This window comes from Manis pentadactyla, chromosome 2 (genome assembly GCF_030020395.1).
Source record: "Manis pentadactyla isolate mManPen7 chromosome 2, mManPen7.hap1, whole genome shotgun sequence".
Taxonomy (NCBI): Eukaryota; Metazoa; Chordata; class Mammalia; order Pholidota; family Manidae; genus Manis; species Manis pentadactyla.
This window is the reverse complement of record NC_080020.1, coordinates 22723906-22742404: the sequence shown is the minus strand read 5'-3', so window position 1 is coordinate 22742404 and position 18499 is coordinate 22723906. Positions and strand designations below refer to the sequence as shown.

General features: G+C 52.9%; 1 protein-coding gene and 1 long non-coding RNA gene across 7 annotated transcripts in view; one reads left to right on the top strand and one right to left on the bottom strand.

Annotated features, from left to right (window-relative positions):
- Positions 1-18499, top strand: part of SYNPO (synaptopodin) — a 53026-nt gene that overhangs the window by 16184 nt on the left and 18343 nt on the right. For 2 of the 4 annotated variants that reach the window (XM_036881567.2, XM_057490698.1), the window contains one exon: positions 3094-3728. In XM_036881567.2, coding sequence (XP_036737462.2) covers positions 3347-3728 — 382 coding nt within the window. In that variant the 5' untranslated portion in view covers positions 3094-3346. Of the gene's footprint in view, positions 1-3093; positions 3729-8532; positions 8629-9052; positions 9291-18499 lie in introns of those variants that run through there. The other 2 variants (XM_036881570.2, XM_036881569.2) reach the window with 2 other exon arrangements.
- On the bottom strand, positions 4512-12265 carry LOC118910439 (uncharacterized). Of its 3 annotated transcripts, XR_008993320.1 has the most exons (5): positions 9351-12265; positions 8598-8705; positions 7512-7565; positions 7085-7162; positions 4512-5920 (listed from the first exon to the last, which is right to left on the bottom strand). It is a non-coding gene; the product is annotated as an uncharacterized LOC118910439 (long non-coding RNA). The 3 variants fall into 3 exon arrangements; XR_005023973.2 differs by having other exon boundaries at positions 4512-7162; XR_005023974.2 differs by lacking the exon at positions 8598-8705 and having other exon boundaries at positions 4512-7162.

The following is an 18499-nucleotide window of genomic DNA, read 5'->3' as shown; positions in this document are numbered from 1 at the left end:
GGAGAAACGGGCATTAGAGGACCACCCTCCCATTTCTGCTGAGGCCGGGGAATGGGCTCCCTGCTACCTACCATGGAGCTTGCCCACACAGATGGGGGTGCTGTGTCTGAGCTCGACCTCGGGGGCTGTTGGGGGGTCTCTGGAGTCAGGGTCTGCGGCCACTGAGGGCAGTGGGTAACAGCACAGGGCCCAGCAGCTTGATTCCCCTCCTGCTTGACCGCTCACTGCCTTGTGACCCAGGCTGTGGAATTCACTTCTCCATGCCTCAGTTTCCTCTAAACAGCACTCACAGGCCTGCCCCCAGGGGTGTTTGGTAAGAGGCTTGGCGCAGCATTGGCAGGTGCCCAGGAAGTGGCAGCTGCCATTATGCTATGGATCCTCACCTCCGCCCGCACCGCTGCCCCTCTCCTGAGCAGGGTGTGTTCCAGGGCTGGGCCCACACGGGGAGTCCTCCCTCCTGGGGAAGGAGACTTGACGCAGGGTGCTCCTGCCAACCCCTCCCTCCTGGCTTGGCAGCGTGAAGACAACTCTGGCCAAAAATATTTGTGTGGGTGGCGGAAAGTTAACTTTTCCGCCTCTCTCTTCTTTCCTGGAAACCGTGGCCACTGTCAAATACAGCAAAACAGAAGCAGGAATAGAGTGAGGCAAGGCCCCTGCAGAGCGTCAGAGGGAGCCTTGCCCCCATGCGCACGTCTCCTGCCTGCTGCCATCTGCCTCCAAGGTGGTGCAGAGGGTGGGGGCAGGGCTTAGAATCCTGGCATCTGGCAATGCCAGGGCTGGATGGACCCTCCAGCGTCATCTGGCTAAAGCCACCATTGGGCCTTTGAGCAAAGTGACTGTGGAGTGCAGACGACACCTGACCAAGGTCACATAGCTGCTTAGGTCTCTTCAGAATTCTAGCGGCCCTTCATGAGGTTCTAAGATTCCCTGAATCTCCACTAGTAGATATGTGGCAGCAGCTAGTGAGTGAGAAAGAATTTGGAGAGGAACGAGGCCCTCGAGCCATCTCCTATGTCTCCAGGACCACCATCACAGCTCAGGGTGTTAGAGCTAGGTTAAGATCCCAGCCCTGTCGCTTCCTAGCCATGTGACTGAGGCAAGAAGTCACTTCATGTCTCTGAGCCTCACTTTCCTCACCATTGAAATGGGACAGTAACAACAGTACCTCTCACAGGGTTGTTGTGAGGATTTATTTTGATAACCTAAGTAAATAACCCAGCACAGAATCATTGTTGTGAGTACTCAGTCTTCTTCAGGCAGGAAGTTGGTTTCCTTGTGCTGATTTCCCTGCCACTGAGGCTGCTGTAACAGGTGCCTGTTATCTTTCTGATCCTGGGTTGTTTGCATTTCCCTGGTTGACGCTGGTTTACCCTGGAGCCTGGTAATGTGCTTATCTTTCCTTTTGCCTACCAACCCTCCTGGCACAGCTCCAACTAGAAATCAAGGCCTCGACCCAGCCTGCTAGGGTTGGGGGTACCTCACCCTGCCTGGGGGCAGAGGTGTGGCCTCCAGGCCAAGTGCCACCGCAGCTGAGGCCACTGCAGGTCTTGAGGTCACCAGTGTCCACAGACATCTACAGTTCTCAGGCTTCTCACTGCCCACGGGACAGCCAGCACACTAATGGGCAGGGAGGACTTCTTCTCTCCCCATTTTGCAAAAGGATAAGTGAGATTCAGAGAGTTCACACTCACCCAGAGTTTACGCAGCTAAGTAATAGTGGACTTCAAAATCTGTAAACCAAGATCTGTAAATTCCAAGGTTTCCTCCCAAGTGTAAAGATAACAGCTCTATCTGCCCATCCTGGGGCGTCTTGTCCGCCTCTACCCGGTGCCTCCCTAGATGATTTTCAAATGTTTGTTTCCAGCCTGGAATTCTCTCTCCTCTGCTTTCCAGACCCCATGGTTGCTGACTATGCTCATGTGCCCCGGAAGTCCCAAATCAAACTTACCTCCCTGCTCCCCAGACACCTGTTCCTTCCCATGCAATCCTCATCTCTGTTAACGAAATCATGCTGTCACCGGAGTGACAAACTGGGCTGCATGCTAGACCCCTCCCTCTTCCTCCACACCCACTCTCCATCTGCTTCCCAGCCAAGCCAATTCTTCCGCCCAAGTTTCTCTCCCATCCAACCCTTCTTTGCATCCCTAATAGGAAGCCTCCCTTCCCTCTCTCCAAGACTGTCATCACTGTTAACTTTTATAAATCATCATACTGTTATTATCATTGCTCTTGTTATCATTCACTGCTCCCCCCAGCAGATTTTAAGGCTTTAGGAGCCAGAGTACCATATCTTCTGCACCCCCAATGTATCCCAAGTACCTTTTATGGTGTCTGTAGTGTAATTAGGAGCTCAAGAAATTTTTGTGGAATGAAAGAATAGCCAACATGTAGTAAGTTAGGTCTCAGAAACTGCGCTGTCTTATGCATGCATTTTCTTGCTTAATCCTCCATGCAGCACTGCATTGGAGACATTATGTTTCCATTTTATAGACGGGAAAGCTGAGGTGGCTCAGAGAGGTCACGTGACTTGCTGTCAGTCACACAGGTGGCAGAGCTGGGATTCTAGCTCAAAGCCTGGGCATGAAAGCATATTGCTACACCATCTCCCTTGGTGCACAGCCTCCACCAGTACCCCTGGCACCAGTCTTGCACACTCTGCCCCACTGTTCCTGTGGGTCCTGCAGTGTATGTACTTTTGGTGGCATGTGAGAAAATTCTTTTTAAGCAGTGCCCAGATAACTATTTTTAAATAACTGGGTATTTATTTAATGTGTTTCAGGGAGAAAAACCACTTAGCACAACATACTTGTGGTTTTCGGGCAACTATTGCTTAAATCTAAAGTAATCAAAATAAGTTATTTAAAATTGACTTAAAGGAAAATATTAAGCAAACAGTGTCAGGTGGCATAAGGGTATGGCAAAAATTTGGGATGTCAAATGACTGACGCTTGAGACTTTCCCATGGATGTGTGGGATCTGTTCCCCAAACCCCAGCCAGTTTTCAGGGCCACCTTAAGGTGGACAGATCTCACAAATTCATCCTGGAACACCCAGCAAACTGTCTCATGTGTTATTTCTTTTTTCTCTGTGCAGATAGATCATCTTGAAGGAGGAGGCCTCACAAACCAGAGGCAGGTTAATAGGGAGGTCTTGGGGGTCCACCACTTCCCCAGCCCAGGAAGGCCCCCAGTTGGACCTTGCCCCAGCTCTGAGTCTACTGAGGCAGGCAGAGCTGCAGACAGCCAGAGGAGGCCCGGAGGGGAGCAGAGATCAGCATTCGCACAGGTGGCCAATCCTGTGCCACCCCGGCACCAGCTTCCCTGCACCGCTAAGGAGAGGCAGCACCATGCTGGGCCCCCACCTCCCACCCCCACCCCTTGGGTGCAGTGAAGACAGGCCTACTCCCTGCACCTTCCAGATCCCTGATGGGAGCTACCGGTGTCTGGCCTTGGAGGCAGAGGAGAGCGGAGGAGAGGAGAGCCTCACAGACTTGGAGGAAGAAGGGGCGGTCAGCAGGCAGGGGCACAACTCCACCTGTGGAGCCACCCAAGAGGCACCAGAGCTGCCCAGAGCCCTGGGCATTCAGCCACTCAGCCACTCCAAGGAGGCCCGAGTGGGGCCCCAGCATGAAAATGGGACCAGCCAGGACTGGGACATGGTGAAGGCCCGGCAAGTGACGACGGCCATCTGCAGCCCCACTGCTGGACCCAGAGGTGCCCAGAAACCAGGTAAGCTCATGCCCCTTTTCCCCTGGATTGCCAGAGTCATGGGGGACCCACAATCTTATTAGCACAGGGTCTCCTGACTGTTTTCACATGACACATAAGAGTCCATCAGAGTCCCACAGGCATGCCCAGATTAACAGCTGTGGAGAGACAGGGAGGCTGTGAGTTACATGCAGTTCCAGCTGTACCACATCTAAGCCCACTCTTTTCTCTGCCAAAGAGCACATGAGAAGGCAATGAGAGAAAGTCATGTTACCATGCTCGGTTAAAAAGAAGTCCATCTCTCTCTCTCTCATCTGCCCTTTAATCATTCTGGCAACAAACGACCATGGACTCCAGAGCAGCTGATGGGGCAGGATGGCCTCATTGCACATACTGAGGGCTGGCTACTTGAGGGCACTGGGGATGTGGCACAGGGCAAATCGGATGGGTTGCTGCCCTTGCAGAGCTTATGAGGTAGAGACTGAAGCCTTCGAGCTAGGCTGACCTCCCTATTTTACCTGTGGGGAAACTGAGGGCCAGAGTGAGGAGCAGATTGCTCTGGGTCACTTGGCCTGTCAGGGGCTGAGCTGGGCCCACAGTTCCTACCAGGGCCTTGGGTTCCCATCTGTTAAATATGACGGAGGAAGGACCCACGTCACCTGGGCTGCAGTGGGGACCCAGTGATAGCATGTAGGGGAGGGCTTGGCGTGCACTGCACAGAAGGAAGGAAGGAAGGATGGTAATTTTCCCACAGGCAGCAGGAGTCGGCAGAGCAGGGCGGGACAGAGAAACCCACACTGAATCACCTCCAACGCCAGGCCCCTGGAAATGCTCAAGTGGGTCCAGATGGGGCGGACGAGAGCCAGGCCATGCTCACTCACGCAGGAGCTGCTGCCAGCAGATCCTGGGGGCTCAGGGCACGCGGGGGACACAGGCCTGGGAAGGCTTGTGCATCAGGAAACTGAAGGGACTCTTCATTTCTCTGCAGCCATCTCTGATGTCCTGGCTGACATCTCAGCAGCCATCCCATCCACTCTCTTTTCTAAAATTATTCGAGGCTCTGACCACCCCCCATAATACCAATCCCCCTGATGCTTGGGTCACACCGGAAGCTGGGCAGGACCAAGGAGGGGCTTTCAGGGCATCTGGGGCAAGAAGAAGGAGTATCCCAGGAAGGCTCAGCAGCTTTGAGCTTAGAGGTGGGCCCTCGCACCAGTCAACCCAAATCCAGGTCCCCAAGAACCTGAGCCCAGGACCTGAAAGTCAAATAAAAATATGAGCCCTGAGTACCTCATAGAGCTCTTGCGTGGTTGCAATGAACTTAGATGGAACAGTCTTTTGGAAATTTTAGAGTAATCTAGACAAGCACTTGAAGGATGGTGATCATAATTAAAATGATCGTCATCAATTTAATAATACAATAGCTATTACTTGTTAAGCCCTCATGGGCCAAGCTCACAAGCTAAGATCTTTACACATATCATTTTATTTAATCTCATAAAAATCCCCTTGAGGGATATATTGCTCTTATATCCATTCTACAGATTGAGGCCCAAGGAACATTAAGTGACTGGTCCAAGAATCATGGTTAGCAAGCTGTTACACCATGATTCAATCAGTTTTTTTAACATGGAGCCTTGCTCTTAGCCACCAGTGTATTCTGTATACTTTATAAAAGGCAGAATGTCACGTGCTGACACTCTGGAGTAGGAGAGACCATGTGTGGAGAGGGGAGAAGAAGGGACCACCTCTAATGAGTCCTAGTGTCTTTTCACATGGAGCCAGGTATTTCATGGCATCTCATCCTCGTGGATCTTACTGGAACCTTTCAAGGCAGGTTTTGTTCTCCCCACTTTACAGGTGATGTAACTGAGGCACAGAGACCTAAGCACCTTGCCCAAGGCCACACAGTCAGTATTAGAGCTGAGACTGTGATCATGCTCTTCTTGCTTCACAGTCTGGCTCATTCCTCTTTTTAATTAACATCCAACCAGATGGTCATCCAGTTCTGTCCTGACACTTTTAGGGCAGAGGAGACAAGAGTAACCTCAGGCTTAAGGAATAGGCAGGGAAGACTTCTCGGAGGCGGAGGTAGGAAGGAAGCTGGGTCTTGCAGAGTAGAAGTCTGGGAGGTCTTGGGTCAGAGCCCACACTGGCCTTTCTGTTCCCTTGGGAAAGGGAGTGGTCAGAGTCTCTCCTCTCTGCCTGGAGATCTGGAGGGAAGAGGCCTGTGAAGCTGCCAGGTTATTAGTGGATTAGAGCTTCCTTTTCTAACTTCCTCCCATTACCACCAGAGGATTATAAGCATCTTCAGACAATTAAACCCGTCCTTCCGCAATTATAACTGCTTCTCTTGGGTGCTCTCTGACAGTTCTATGTATGGCTTGTGACATCTTCTGCCTTGGGCACCCACCACTTGGGATGGATGGGTACAGGTACCATTTCTCTAAGGCCTGAGTACCAGCTAAGCAGGGCAGAATGGGGTTGCTGGCAGGCTAGGGGAACAAGGAGTGCAGGAAGATGAGGTGGGCAGAAGCCTGCAGCTCAAGTTTCCTGCCATCAGCTGCTACCAACCCGGACGAATGTATGTGGTAAAGAAAGTGTCCTGTGGGGCTCTCCACAAAGTCTCAGCTTCTCACAACTGGCAGGACTCACTGATGTAGATAAGATATAGATAGCCTTGTGGAGACTCTGAAGCTCAGAGATGGCAAGTGACTTGTCCAGGGTCACACAGTAACTTGTCGGCAAAGCTCGAATAAGAACCTGGAGCTTCTGTCTCCCAGTTTAGCTGCCAGGCACTGTGTTAAACGCTTTGTATGGTGGACTTCATTTCATCTTCTAAATAACCCTATGAAGTCCGTACTTTTCTTATTTCTGTTTCATAGATGAGGAAACTAAGGCATAAAGAGTTTAACTGACTTGTCAAAGTCTCAGACCTGCCAGTGGAGTAGCTGAGATTAGAACCCCAGGAGGTCTGGGCCCATGCTTTCAACCACCCTCTGTGCTGCCTTGTCTCCATGGAGACAAGGCAGCAGTCTGTGTTCTTCCACCCACCTGGGGCTGGAAAAAGGTTTTTAAGGTTATGGATGGCAGGGCCCAGGTGTGTGCGTGGGGGGTGTAGATTCTGCCAAGCCATAATCCCTTCTCCTTGAATACACTCAGGGAGACCTGAGACCCACTGCTGATCTAGCTCCTCCTTTGCCCGTGGCTTTGAGACAGCTACCATCCTGCTCTCTGAATCATTGGTTATTGGGGGTCTGGGGTATCTAGAGGTCTTGGAGGCCCACTCTAGTGGACACTGCTCTGAGCCTGAAGGGTGGGGATGTGGGTGGGGATTTGAGGTGTCAGATGCACTGCCCTGGCTATGTCTGTCTTACTGAGGCAGAGGAATCCCTGCCCATGGTAGGAGCTGACAGTGGTCACCGGGCCAAGGAAAAGGCTTCTGATCTTCAGGCCTGTGGGAAGAGGACAGACAGAGCAGGAGGCTGGGAAGAATGCTGTTCATGCCCTCCCACGCCCCCTCCACAATGACTGTACAGAGGAGGATGACAGTGTGAGAGCAGGGGTCACAGGTTCATGTATGGCTCACATATACACATGTGGGTTCACACATATTCACACCCCCAAACACACATGTACACACACACGGTGTATATAGATGTTCCTATCCAAATATTCACATGCATATACTCATACATCTGCACACACATGCACACACATGCATGCCCTCAGACACCCACACATCCATGCATGGGGTATATGCTGGCACACACCCTCCCACAGACCCCACTTACCCATGCATACCTAATTTTCACATGTGGACACATGTCAGATTTGCATACACAAGTACAGTTCCACCTGCAACATACAAGCACACATATTCCTTCCCTTAGATACAGGTTAAAAACATATTCTTTTACTTACATACCTACACTTTAAAATCTCTTTTGCATGCACACATTCTCTCCTATAGGCATATCCACTCTTGCACACCCACTTCACACACCTACGTACAGACTGAACCACTTGCTGTCCTCCTTGCTTTTCCTCATGTCTTTCTTTTTCATACCCACCCACACAGTAATCCTAGCCTCTCTCTTTCTCTTTCTCTCTCACCCACACAGTTTGTCTCCAGGCGGCCACTTTCCTAGCACATGCACTCATGGGGCAGGTAAAAAGTCGCCTGGTGTCAATCACCAGAACCTCCGTGCCCCCCTCCGCCCCTGTCTGTGATAGCCCAACACAAGAGAGCCACAGGGGCAAAGGAATTCTCTACAGCCCATGAGGCCAAGTAGAGGGACAGGAGCAGTCAAGGAGGGTTTGTCTCCTCTGTCACCTGACCTCCTGCACTCTGAGCCTGTCCCCTGGGGACAGGGGATGTTCCAAACCCAGGCCACCGGCAGTTCTGTGTTTCACAGAACCTCGGCTGGGGTGGGCTTACATCAGCTCATTTCTAACTTCCTTTAGCAGAAATCTAAACACAGAACATTGACATAAAAAACAGATGAAAGTGGAACCACTCTTGATGAAAGGGTGGGGTACTTGGAACCCAGGGAAACTGGTGAAAACTCAGGCCAACATTTTTCCGAGTGCGGTTTTGTTTCAAAATCGTTGGGAATTTGAAGGGTGCTTGTTATCACTCCTGTTTCCAAGCTCACCGCCTGCCCCACTGGGAGAGGCTGCTAGAAAGTGGGAATCTCGACTCTTTCCAGCATTCTCCTGTGATTCTGATGCACACTGACTGCTGCCATGAGGCTCTGCTGAGCTCCATCTGAATGGCGTTTATTTCACTGAGGAGATGGGGAACTGAGACACAGCACCCTGCCTTGTTGCTGGCCCACCAGCGAAGTCAGGGGATGGCACCAGGCTGGTGGGGAGGTGGCAACTTACCTCAGTTCCCATTTGCCTAAGTCCTACCCAGGTAGGCAGTTACTACACAGTCTCTGGGGCTGAGAAGAGGGGGAGATGAGCCTGAGAGGGTAGGCATCCGGGTCTGATCTGAAACGGGATGGGGAGGTGGGAGGTGTTGTCGGTTATGGGGACAGAACCACAAGACATTTAAAGGGGGGATAGAGGAAATTTAGTTGGAGGGATGTTAAAAGAGGGGGTATGAGATAGACGGGGAGGCATGAAGAATCTGAGTACCAACTTGGAGACTCAAAAAATAAGGAGGAAACGGAGAGCCAGACAACCAGGCAGCAGTGAGGCACAAGGAGAAAAGAGGGAGAGAAAAGCGGACCCGCCGGAGACTGGAGGCCGCGCCGGTGGGGGAGGGAGTTGCACCTCCGAGGGCGGGGCGGGGCGGGCGGGCGCGGCGGCGCTAGGGCCCGGGGGAGCGCGCGGCAGGAGCGCGGTTGGCTCGCCGGCCTGCCCCGCGGGCTCGGTGCTCCGGGTCCCCGAGCAGCCCGCTAGGCGGTGGCCCTGGCGGTGGCCGTGGCGGTGGCCCTGGCAGCGGCGCGGAGCGGGCGCTGGGCGCGGGGAGGGGGCGGCGGTGGTCTCGGGGCGGGACGCACTGGCGGACGTGCCCAGGTACGCCGCCGCGGCGGCGGCGCGGGTGAGCTCGCGGACCCCGCCGGGCTCGAGGTGAGTGAGGGGCCGGCCGGGAAGGGGTACCGGGGCCAAGCGATCCTCGCCCCGTCCCACCTGTGCTGTTCCCGGCGCCGCCCAGGCGGTGATGGCACATCTGGGCTCTGGTCCTCCCACGCAGGGTGACCTTGGCCAAGTCGCTGCTACGTTCTGGGCCTTAGTTTCCCCATCTGTACCGTGGGAGGGGGTGGGGGAAGTCTCGGTGTGTGTGTGCCAGGAATTCCGAAGCTCTCCAGCAGCCCAGGAGCTGGAGGATACCCCGACGCTGGGAAGGCACTCTCCAGGGCTGCGTGGGGGCTCCAGGGCTAGAGCCCCAGCCCGCAAGCAGACCAGGGGCCGGGGCGGCCTGGGCTCACGGGTGCGCAATGGCCGGACGACATCCGAGCCCCGCAGCTCAGCTCCGGGGAAGGTGGGAACGCTTGGCTCCAGAAATCTGCGGGTTGGGCTCTAACGGGCTCACCAACATGGGCGCCGGTGGGGCAGCGGAACGGCGTGTGCTGGCCCCGCGCACCCCTTTCCTGCGGGCGGGGCGGGCGGCGCCTGGTCTGCTAGTCGAGGCAGACGGGACCCCGAAGTCCAAGCCCCACCTGGGGAAATCGAGGCCTTTCCTGAGCGCTTACGGGGGAGCGCAGAAGCTGTCCTGAGGGCTCCGTATCAAATTCTCACAACATCCCTACTATTGCCCCATTTGTCAGGGTGAGAACGGGGCCCTGGAAGTGAAGGGAGTGGAGGGTGGGGCTCCCTGCTAATCACTACACTGGAATCAGGGGCTCCGCCCTGACAACACCTCTTTGAGAACTCTGGGGAAAAGATCTTTCCACCCCACTTCCCTCCCCAAATCACGGGCTCATTCTGGATCAGGACAGGGACCCTCTGTGTTGCATGTCTGGGTAGTCCACAGGGGACAAGAGTGAGTAGGGAAGTACGAGTCCCACTCCCCACCCTTTCCTAAGTGTCAGGTGGCCCTGGTATAAACCAACTTGCTGTGTGATCTTGGGACACGCCCCTTGCTCTCTCTGGCCCCCAGTGAGAGGGTGGGGAGGGTGACCCCTGAGTGGACAGTGCATTGGAGACAGCCCCTCTGGTGGTGGCTGTGGGGGCCGTTGGAGGGTGCCCCACCCCTGTGACATGTGTGGCAAGACACACAGTAAGATGGGATGCTGATGAGAGGACTAGGGGACATGGCCTGAGGGCCCGGAGGCCTTGCTGGTGCCTGCCCATCACCAGCCCCAGGCCTGGCCCACATCCTGTGTTTGGGGCAGAGTCACAAACAAACTGATGACCTCCACCCACGACTTGCTGTGTCAGCTCACGCAGGGGACTGGGCCCCCCGGTTGCAGCTGGAAACGCCCTGCCGCTGTGTCCAGGTGTTTGGTTCCTGGCGGGCCCTCCTCTCTGCTCGCCAGTTTCCCCAGTCACACAACAAGGAGGATGGACTAGGATCACTCTAGTTTGATATCCAGACAACTTCCCAAAGGCAAACTGTTAGCTGCTGTGCCACCCTGGCTCCCAGTTGCTGCCTTTCACACTGGCCCCCACTTCTCTGGCCATGGCCTAGCTCCCCCTCACCTCCCAAACTAGCACCTAAACCACGCTGTGGTTGGAATCAGCATTTACATGGTTAAAGGCCTTTAACTGTGTTCCTCCCTTGCTAGCTGTTGCTCTTCCCCTAAGGTGAAAAAACCAGGCACTCTTGTGGCATTTAGGTGCCTGGTTCCCAGCTAATCCCCTAGCCTCTTCAGTTAGCATTATCTCTGATCTCCCCGTTTTAGAGTTGAGGAGACTGAGGCTGGGGAGGGGAAGATATTTGCCGAGGGTGATTCTGTGATAGAAGGCAGCAGATCCCCCTTTCCTTGGGACACAGCATCTCCTTGATTAGTGGGGGGGGGGGTGCCAAGTGGCAGAGGGGCCTCTGGAGGGCTGGGAAAAGCACAGGAGCCTTCTTTCTACCTCCTCCCCACTCTGTGGAGGCCGACTCGTGTCTCCCTGTGAGCCCACTTCACAGCTCCAGGAGGCAGGCTGGGCAGGGGTCCGCACCCTCTTCCACCTGCCAGGGCTGCTCTCTTAGAAGGCCGAACACACCTCTAGGCCTAGGGGTCTGGCCTGGGAGGCACCTTTTCCCGCAGGGCAGCTTCCAGGCTTTCAGACATGAGCTCATCAGAGCTGCTGATGCCAGGATGGGAGGGACTGAGGGGGAAGCAGGCAGGGCTGCCCAGGTCAGGGCACCATGGGCCCCTGGGGAAGAAGAAGAGCGCTGTAGTCAAGGATTTGTGGGCTCTGGCCCCCACTGTCACGTGGAGGCAAGGATGAGATAGGCCAACAGAGGGTCAACCAGGGCAGGTGTAGGGACAGGCCAAGTGCCCTGGGCTGCAGTGCAGGGACCTGGGTGCTAGGCCAACCTCTGACACTTACTTGCTGTGTAACCTTGGGTAAATCCCTTGCTTTTTATGGCTTCTGTGTCCCCGGCCATCAGTAGGACAGGTAGGTTCTTAGGCACTGGGGTTACAGTAGTGAACAAGACAGATAGTAAGCTCCTGCCCTCAAGGAGCTTGCATTTAATTGAGGAGATAGAAAAGAAAGAGACAAGTAAAGAAAGCAACAAGATATTTACAGATAAATAAAAGGATATTTTCTGAAAAGCCATGCTGCTAAGATGGAGAGCAACTGGACAGGCTACTTTGTGCTGTGGGAAGGGAAGGCCTCTCTCCAGAGGTGACGCTAGAGTGAAGACCTGAATGTTATTGGAAGTCATAGTCATGGTTGACATTCTGGAGGTGGCATGTCCAGAACTTGGGTCTAGAAGAATGGGAGGCATTTAGTTGGGAGGAAGAGTGTTTCAGAGGATAGCAAATGGTCTAAACTAAGACCTAAGGGTGGGGATGAAAATAACCCATTGGCTCTAGGTTATGAAAATGCATTTATCCCTCAGGGTTTTAGGCTGCAGACCCAAAGAGCCTGGGCCTGTGATCTGGTCAGAGGGATGGCTGGGCTCTGCTGAGTTAGGGGTATGTGTGTGTGTGTGTGTGTGTGTGTGTTCTCAGAGTCCTTTGTGAACTGGACCAATTGCTACCCAGTGTGGCCAGAGGAGGAGTCGATTTGGGGACCTGTAATTCCAGAGGCTTACAAAAGCCTTCTCTCTCTAGAATGAAATCTTTACCAACTGGCCACTGCCTGAAATTCCACCATCCTAGCCTCCATCTTTTCCACTTGGTGAGGCAGAGTACTATGCTGTGCCTACCCTACTCTGCCCAGCCTCCCAGGGCTGCTGCAAGTGAACTGAAATTCTGTGTGGGAGGAAGATAAACAGATTCTGTGGTTGGATCCCTGGGTTCTCATCCTGGCTAGCTGGGGGATCTTGAGCATATTATATAACTTATCTGGGCTTTTGTTTCCTTATCTATAAAGTAGAAACAATAATAAACTTTACCTTGTATTGTTGTTCAGAAATGAAATGGCATGATGATAAATGCTAAAAAAAAACACCCTGTTACTTATTAAGTAGTATTATCATGTTTTGGTCTCCATTACAATAGCAAGCCTTTGAGGAGATGGACTCTCACTCAAGACTCATATCTCAGTATAAATTACTTCTTGACATTTGGCCAGGAGCAGGTTTTGATGGGCACAGCACAGTGGAAAGGGCCTGGCCTGCACTTCAGGAGCGGGTACTTGAGCCTCCAGTCTTAGCTGACTGGCTGGTGGTCTTGGACAAATTATTTCTTTCCTCTGGGGCTCAGGCGTCAGTTCTGAGCTGTTATGAAACAGGCCAGGAAGGGTAAGGTATCAAGGTGTGGAGGAGCTTAGGGGGCACCGAAAATGTGGGGTCAGCGGGAGGGGCCATTACGGTAATGGGCCGGGCAGGGTCTGGCTGGATGAGCCCCACAGACAGGACCTGAGACTTCCACATCGAATCCTCTGAAATAAGATCTCCTGGGGACTAAGAATGTGCAAAAGATAAAAACTTAAAAATTCTTAAGTTTTTAAAAAAGTTCTTAAAAAATAGTTAATGTTTATGGTTACTTACTGTATGCTAGGGGGTGTTCTACATGTTTTACATGCCAACAACTCCATGAAGGAAGTACTGTTTAATTAACAATGTTACAGATGGGAAACTGAGGCACAGAGAGGTTAAGTGAGCTTTCCAAGGTCACACAGCTGGAAAGTGGCCAGATCGAAACCCAGACAGTCTGGCCCCGAAGTCTGAATGCTTATCTACTGCACAATATAATTTCTATTGTTTCAGATGGAGTGCCAGAGGCTCAGATGGGCCAAGCCACCTGCATAAGAGCATACAACATTCCTCTTTGAGCCTCCTCATTCCTGTCCCTCAGGTCCTGAAAGGAGAATCCTCACTGGATCTGGGGTCTGGGGTTCTAAATTTAGCCCTTGAGCCACCTCTGCTCTTTCCTTTTCCCTGCCTCCCCTGAGAGTAGGTTAAGGAGGATCAAGTGTGCCCTGGGAGCGCTGTGGGCGTGGAGGCTTTGCCAGGGCCTGACGAGTGGGCATCATTAGTGTCACGCAGTTTGAGTGGATCCTAAGGCCAGAGCTGTAATGAACTCTCATGGAGTCTGGCATGCCTCCCGTCACTGTACGGGGGGTGGGAAACTGAGTTCAGAGTGTCCAGGGCTGGCCCAAGTTCACACAGGTGCCTTCCTCCCTGGCTCCTGTCCTGCCTTCTGGGCTGCTTAGTACTTATAAGCTTCATGGGGAGATGGGACTTGGGGACCCTCCCACTGAGCCCCACGGTGGGAGATGATTGATCTCAGTTGGGACATGATTCCTGCTATGGGGCCCGTTGGGACGGCACGTGGAGTTGGGGGATGGGGAGGGTGCTGATTAAAAAATAGACTGTCACGCGCATGGAGAACAAGCATGCCACCACCCAGGCTGTGCCAGTTGGCTCCCCCATGCCCAGCTGCCAGGCCCCACTCAGGGCTCCTGCTGGGGGCCCCGCCCACCTCACCCTGGCTCTGGGCCTGAAGCTACATGCTCCCAGCACCCCGCTCCTCTCCTCCTCCACCCCTGCCCAGCCTCCAGGCAGATGGTACCCTCACTGAGCCTGGGTAGGCTTGAAGCTCAGCCAGGGGAGGTCTGGCGTCACCATACACTAGCTATGTGGCCTTACATGAGGCCCCTTCCTCTCTGGGCCTCAGACATGTACAGAGTGATGCTACCAATTGAAGCTCTTCACAGCTTTCAAAGACTTTTCCAGATTCCATCTCTCATTCAGGCCCAGTAAACAGTGCTAGAGACCCCACCCCATAGTATGGGGAGAGGTGTATGGAGGCCAGTCAGCTGGGGCATAGCAGAGCAGAGGACTATACCCACACAATCTTGTGTATCCCAGGCCTGGTCAAACTTCTTTGGGTGAGGGAGGCCACTTGGGACCACCGAGGTGGAAAGCTTTGCAACGGTGACATGAACAGGGTTTTTATTCATGTGTTCCCTCATCCAGTCAACGAGTGTTTATTGAGCCCCAGCCATGCCTAGGGACAGGGACAGGGACACAGCACAGATGTGACAGCCAAGGTCCCTGCCCTACGGGGGCTGCTTACCACTGGGCAGGGCAGACTGATGCTAAAACAAATATGATGGAATTACAAATCTGTTGAAAGTTTGGAGAAGAGGGAGAGGAATGTGACCTCCCAGGACAGCAAAGCCCTCCCTGAGACCTGTTAGCAGACCTGGAGGATAAGAAGTGTAGTCAGAAAGGGATAATTGAGGGGTGAGGGGAGAAAGGGTAACAGCAGCGGTCAATGCAAAGGGCCTGAGGTGAGGGTGGTCAGGCCCTGTCTGAGCACTTGAAGCAGGGCTGGTGTGGCTGGGGTACAGGGAGGGCGAAGCAGTGGGAGGGGAGCTGCAGTGTGGGGTAGAGGGGAAGGGGGACTAGTCATGTGAGCTAGAGTCTGCGGTGGGGTTTGAGGCCCAGCATAAGAAGGAGGGACAGTTCCCAGTGCTGACCTGGGAGGCTGGTCTTGCCTCCTGTCTTTCTTTTTCCCCTCGATGCTCACCCTGCCAGAGGGTCCTCTGCACTCCCCCAAGCCACTTCATCTGGCGGCTGACTGCAGAGTCCTCAGGCCATCTCTTCCTCTCCCTGGGTCTCCTTTGCAGTTTAAAGGCTACCTGATGCATTCTGCCTTCCAGGAGGGTTCTGGCATCCAACAGGCCTCAAATGCAAGCTGGCGAGGGCATGTTGGTAGGCAGCAGGCTGCAGTCCCTCCCACCAAGTGCCTCTGGGTGATTTGTTTCCTTTTATTCTTTATGGGAGCCTGTGGACTCCAGGAGGTTCAGCTTTTGGCTGAATAAAGGCCTGCTCTGGACTGACTCCCACTGCCTGTCCCCTGTCCCACTCCAGGTACCTCCACTCCACCCCAGAGTCCTTCAGGACCAAGTCCTAGGAGGAGTCAGGCCTGTGTTCTGGGTCCAGCTCTTGAGCACATCCCTTCACCTCTCTGGGCCTAAGTTTCTTCATTTGTTTTATAGGAAACTACTGTAGTGTTTTTTCCATGGATACTCAGTATATTTCCATGGATGTGATACCCACATCACTGGGAGCTTCTTAGAAATGCAGACCGTCGGGCCCCACTCCAGACCTCCTGAACCAGGATCTGCATTTTAACAACATCCCTGAGTAATTAGTTAAATGTACTTAATTTAAGTATAAGAAGCACTATTCTAGGTCATTTTTAAACTTAAAACATTTTAAATTAAAAGCTATAGACTCTTCCTTTCCAGAGTTTTACATATGAAACACATAAGAAGGGAACCACCCACTCTGTATTCATCCATCACATGAATGGGGGGTGGGGGGAAGGCCGAGGCACCAGCTTTACTTACTGCCTGTCTGCCCTGAGGCCTTACCCCTTGAGGACTCTTAACCAGCTGCCTCCAAGGCCCTTTCAGCACTGACCTCCAGGGTCCCCTGTCTTCCGGGCTTGGAAAGGTGGGCTTGGAAGGAGAGTGTTTGACGGCCCACAGCCTAGCGACATCTCTTCTTGTCCTGACTTGGTGTTAGGCTTTCTTCCCTGTGGAATCCCTGAAACGGTAGCTGGTGCTATTCTTAGCATGACAGGGTAGTGAGGCGAGAACATGCTAGTGCATTATTTATGCCTCTGAGTCAACAGGATTACATCCAGGGCTCCGGGAACTCTGCCCTCCTGGATGGCTCCCGTCAGTCACTCCCACGGTTGAGGAGAGGGTGTTTCTCAGGACCCTTAACCCATCCCTTCTGGCCTTGACCATCCCTGCTCAGTGCCTCCAGCCCTGGAGCTGGGAAATGGGTCATGAAATAGAATGATGAGCTAGGACTAGGAGAGACTTGCTTTAGTGATACCGTTTCATTTCTGCATTCACTCAGCACATATTTGGAAAGCAAAAATTACATGTAGTAGGTATGGGTACCCTGATGGGTGAGGGGCTTCCTGCCTTCTAGGGCCTCGTGCTTTAACCTGGTGTTCTGTTATCACAGGAGCCTCTGTACCAGGCCAGATACTGGGTAACTTCAAACACACGAGACCTAATCCCAACAAACACCCTTCTTGGAGAGACATTAGGAGAGCTTTTTACAGAGGAGGAAACTGAGGCTTAGCATCTACAAGGCTTGTGAAAGGTAGTGATCTGCTCAGCTGGTATTTGAACTCAGGTTGACTAGTACAGAAAAACCATTTCAGATCAACTGCTAACACATGGCATTAGGGCTCTGGGAACCCTCTGCCTGACTCAGTGAGAGGGATGTTATGGCTGGAAGGAAATTAACTGGTTGAAGTTGTCCCATTCTTGGTGAAACCTGAGTCATTGGAGAAATCTTGTGTGTCCAGCGTTTTTGTAAACCTGGAGTAGGACAGGTACCCTGTGGGATGGAAGTCAAAACCGTGTGGGATGAGGCAGTAAGGTCTCAAGGCGGCCCAGCCAAAGACCTGTGCTCGGCAGATCCTGGCCAGGCCCCTTGGCCTTTCTCTGCATGTTTCCTAGTCTGCAAAATAGTGTGACAATCCCTGCTCTGCTTCTGCCACTGATGGATCTGAAGATGGGGAAACTAGAAAAGTGTCTCTAGAAAAGTTCTGGAAAACTAGAAAGGGATAGTATGGAATTACAATATAAAATTATGTGTATAAATATATTTTCTTATATTTGTTTTTTGTTAACATTATGGAGTAGGCATGTTTCTTTTTGTTAATTCACTTATGAACACATTTATAAAGTCATGGGCTCTAAAGCCCAGTGGGTCCCCAACCTGGCTGTGTTCGGAATTCCTCAGGGATACTGTAAATGTGCATATTCTGTGTCCCAGGTCTGGGATGGAGCCCAGGAATCTGCATTTTGGATACTCCCTGAGGGATTCTCTAGTACCTGCGGGTTTCTGATCTGGGCCAGAGAGGGGACAGGATTTGCCTGAGGCCTCACAGGGAGCTGGAGGCTGGATTGAGACTGAACCCAGGCCTCCAGCTCCCTCACCCCTCACCTGAGCAACCTCGGGGACGAAGTCAGGGATGAGGGGAACTGTGCTATGCAGTAACGCTAGTAGTGGCTGGTAACATCTACTGTGCCCTGCCAGGCAGTTTACACGGCCTATCTGTTCAATTACAGTAGGCATAGCAAAGGGGACCTTCTCCACAGCAAAACAATCCTCTGGGACACATGAGCATCAGGTGGCAGATTTTAATGTGCCCCTGCAAGTGAAACTATGTGAGGTGCAGAGATGCTGAAGTGAATTTGAAACCACCGTTGGTGTACTTACCAATCTTCAGTAGCACGTGCCCTCTGGGCAAGGGCTGTGTGGTGACTCAGTCCCCTGGAGACAAGGCGGGCTGGTAGGAGAGGGACACTTGGGCCACCCAAGGATCTGTGTGTCCCCGTGTGCATGCCTGTAGGTCTCCATGTGCACACATAGGCTCTGCCCCTGTGGGCGTACAAGCAGTCCTCTGCACACTCTGCTTCATGTGGTGCAAGTGTGTGGTACACAGCACCTTTGTGTGTAGGTGTGCGTGCAGAGAAGGGCACGCTGCTGCTGGGTAGACTCTTGCCAGCATTAAGAAGCTATGGTGAATATGTGCGTGCTACAGGGTATGTGTGTGTGGTTATGTGCACAAATGGTTACAGTGCCAGAGGATCCCTAATACCCCAGGGCACAGAGATAGTAGGGCCATTAGAGAACCTGCTTTCCTCATTTGTGTCCTATCTCCTCATTATGTACACCATCCTCAAAC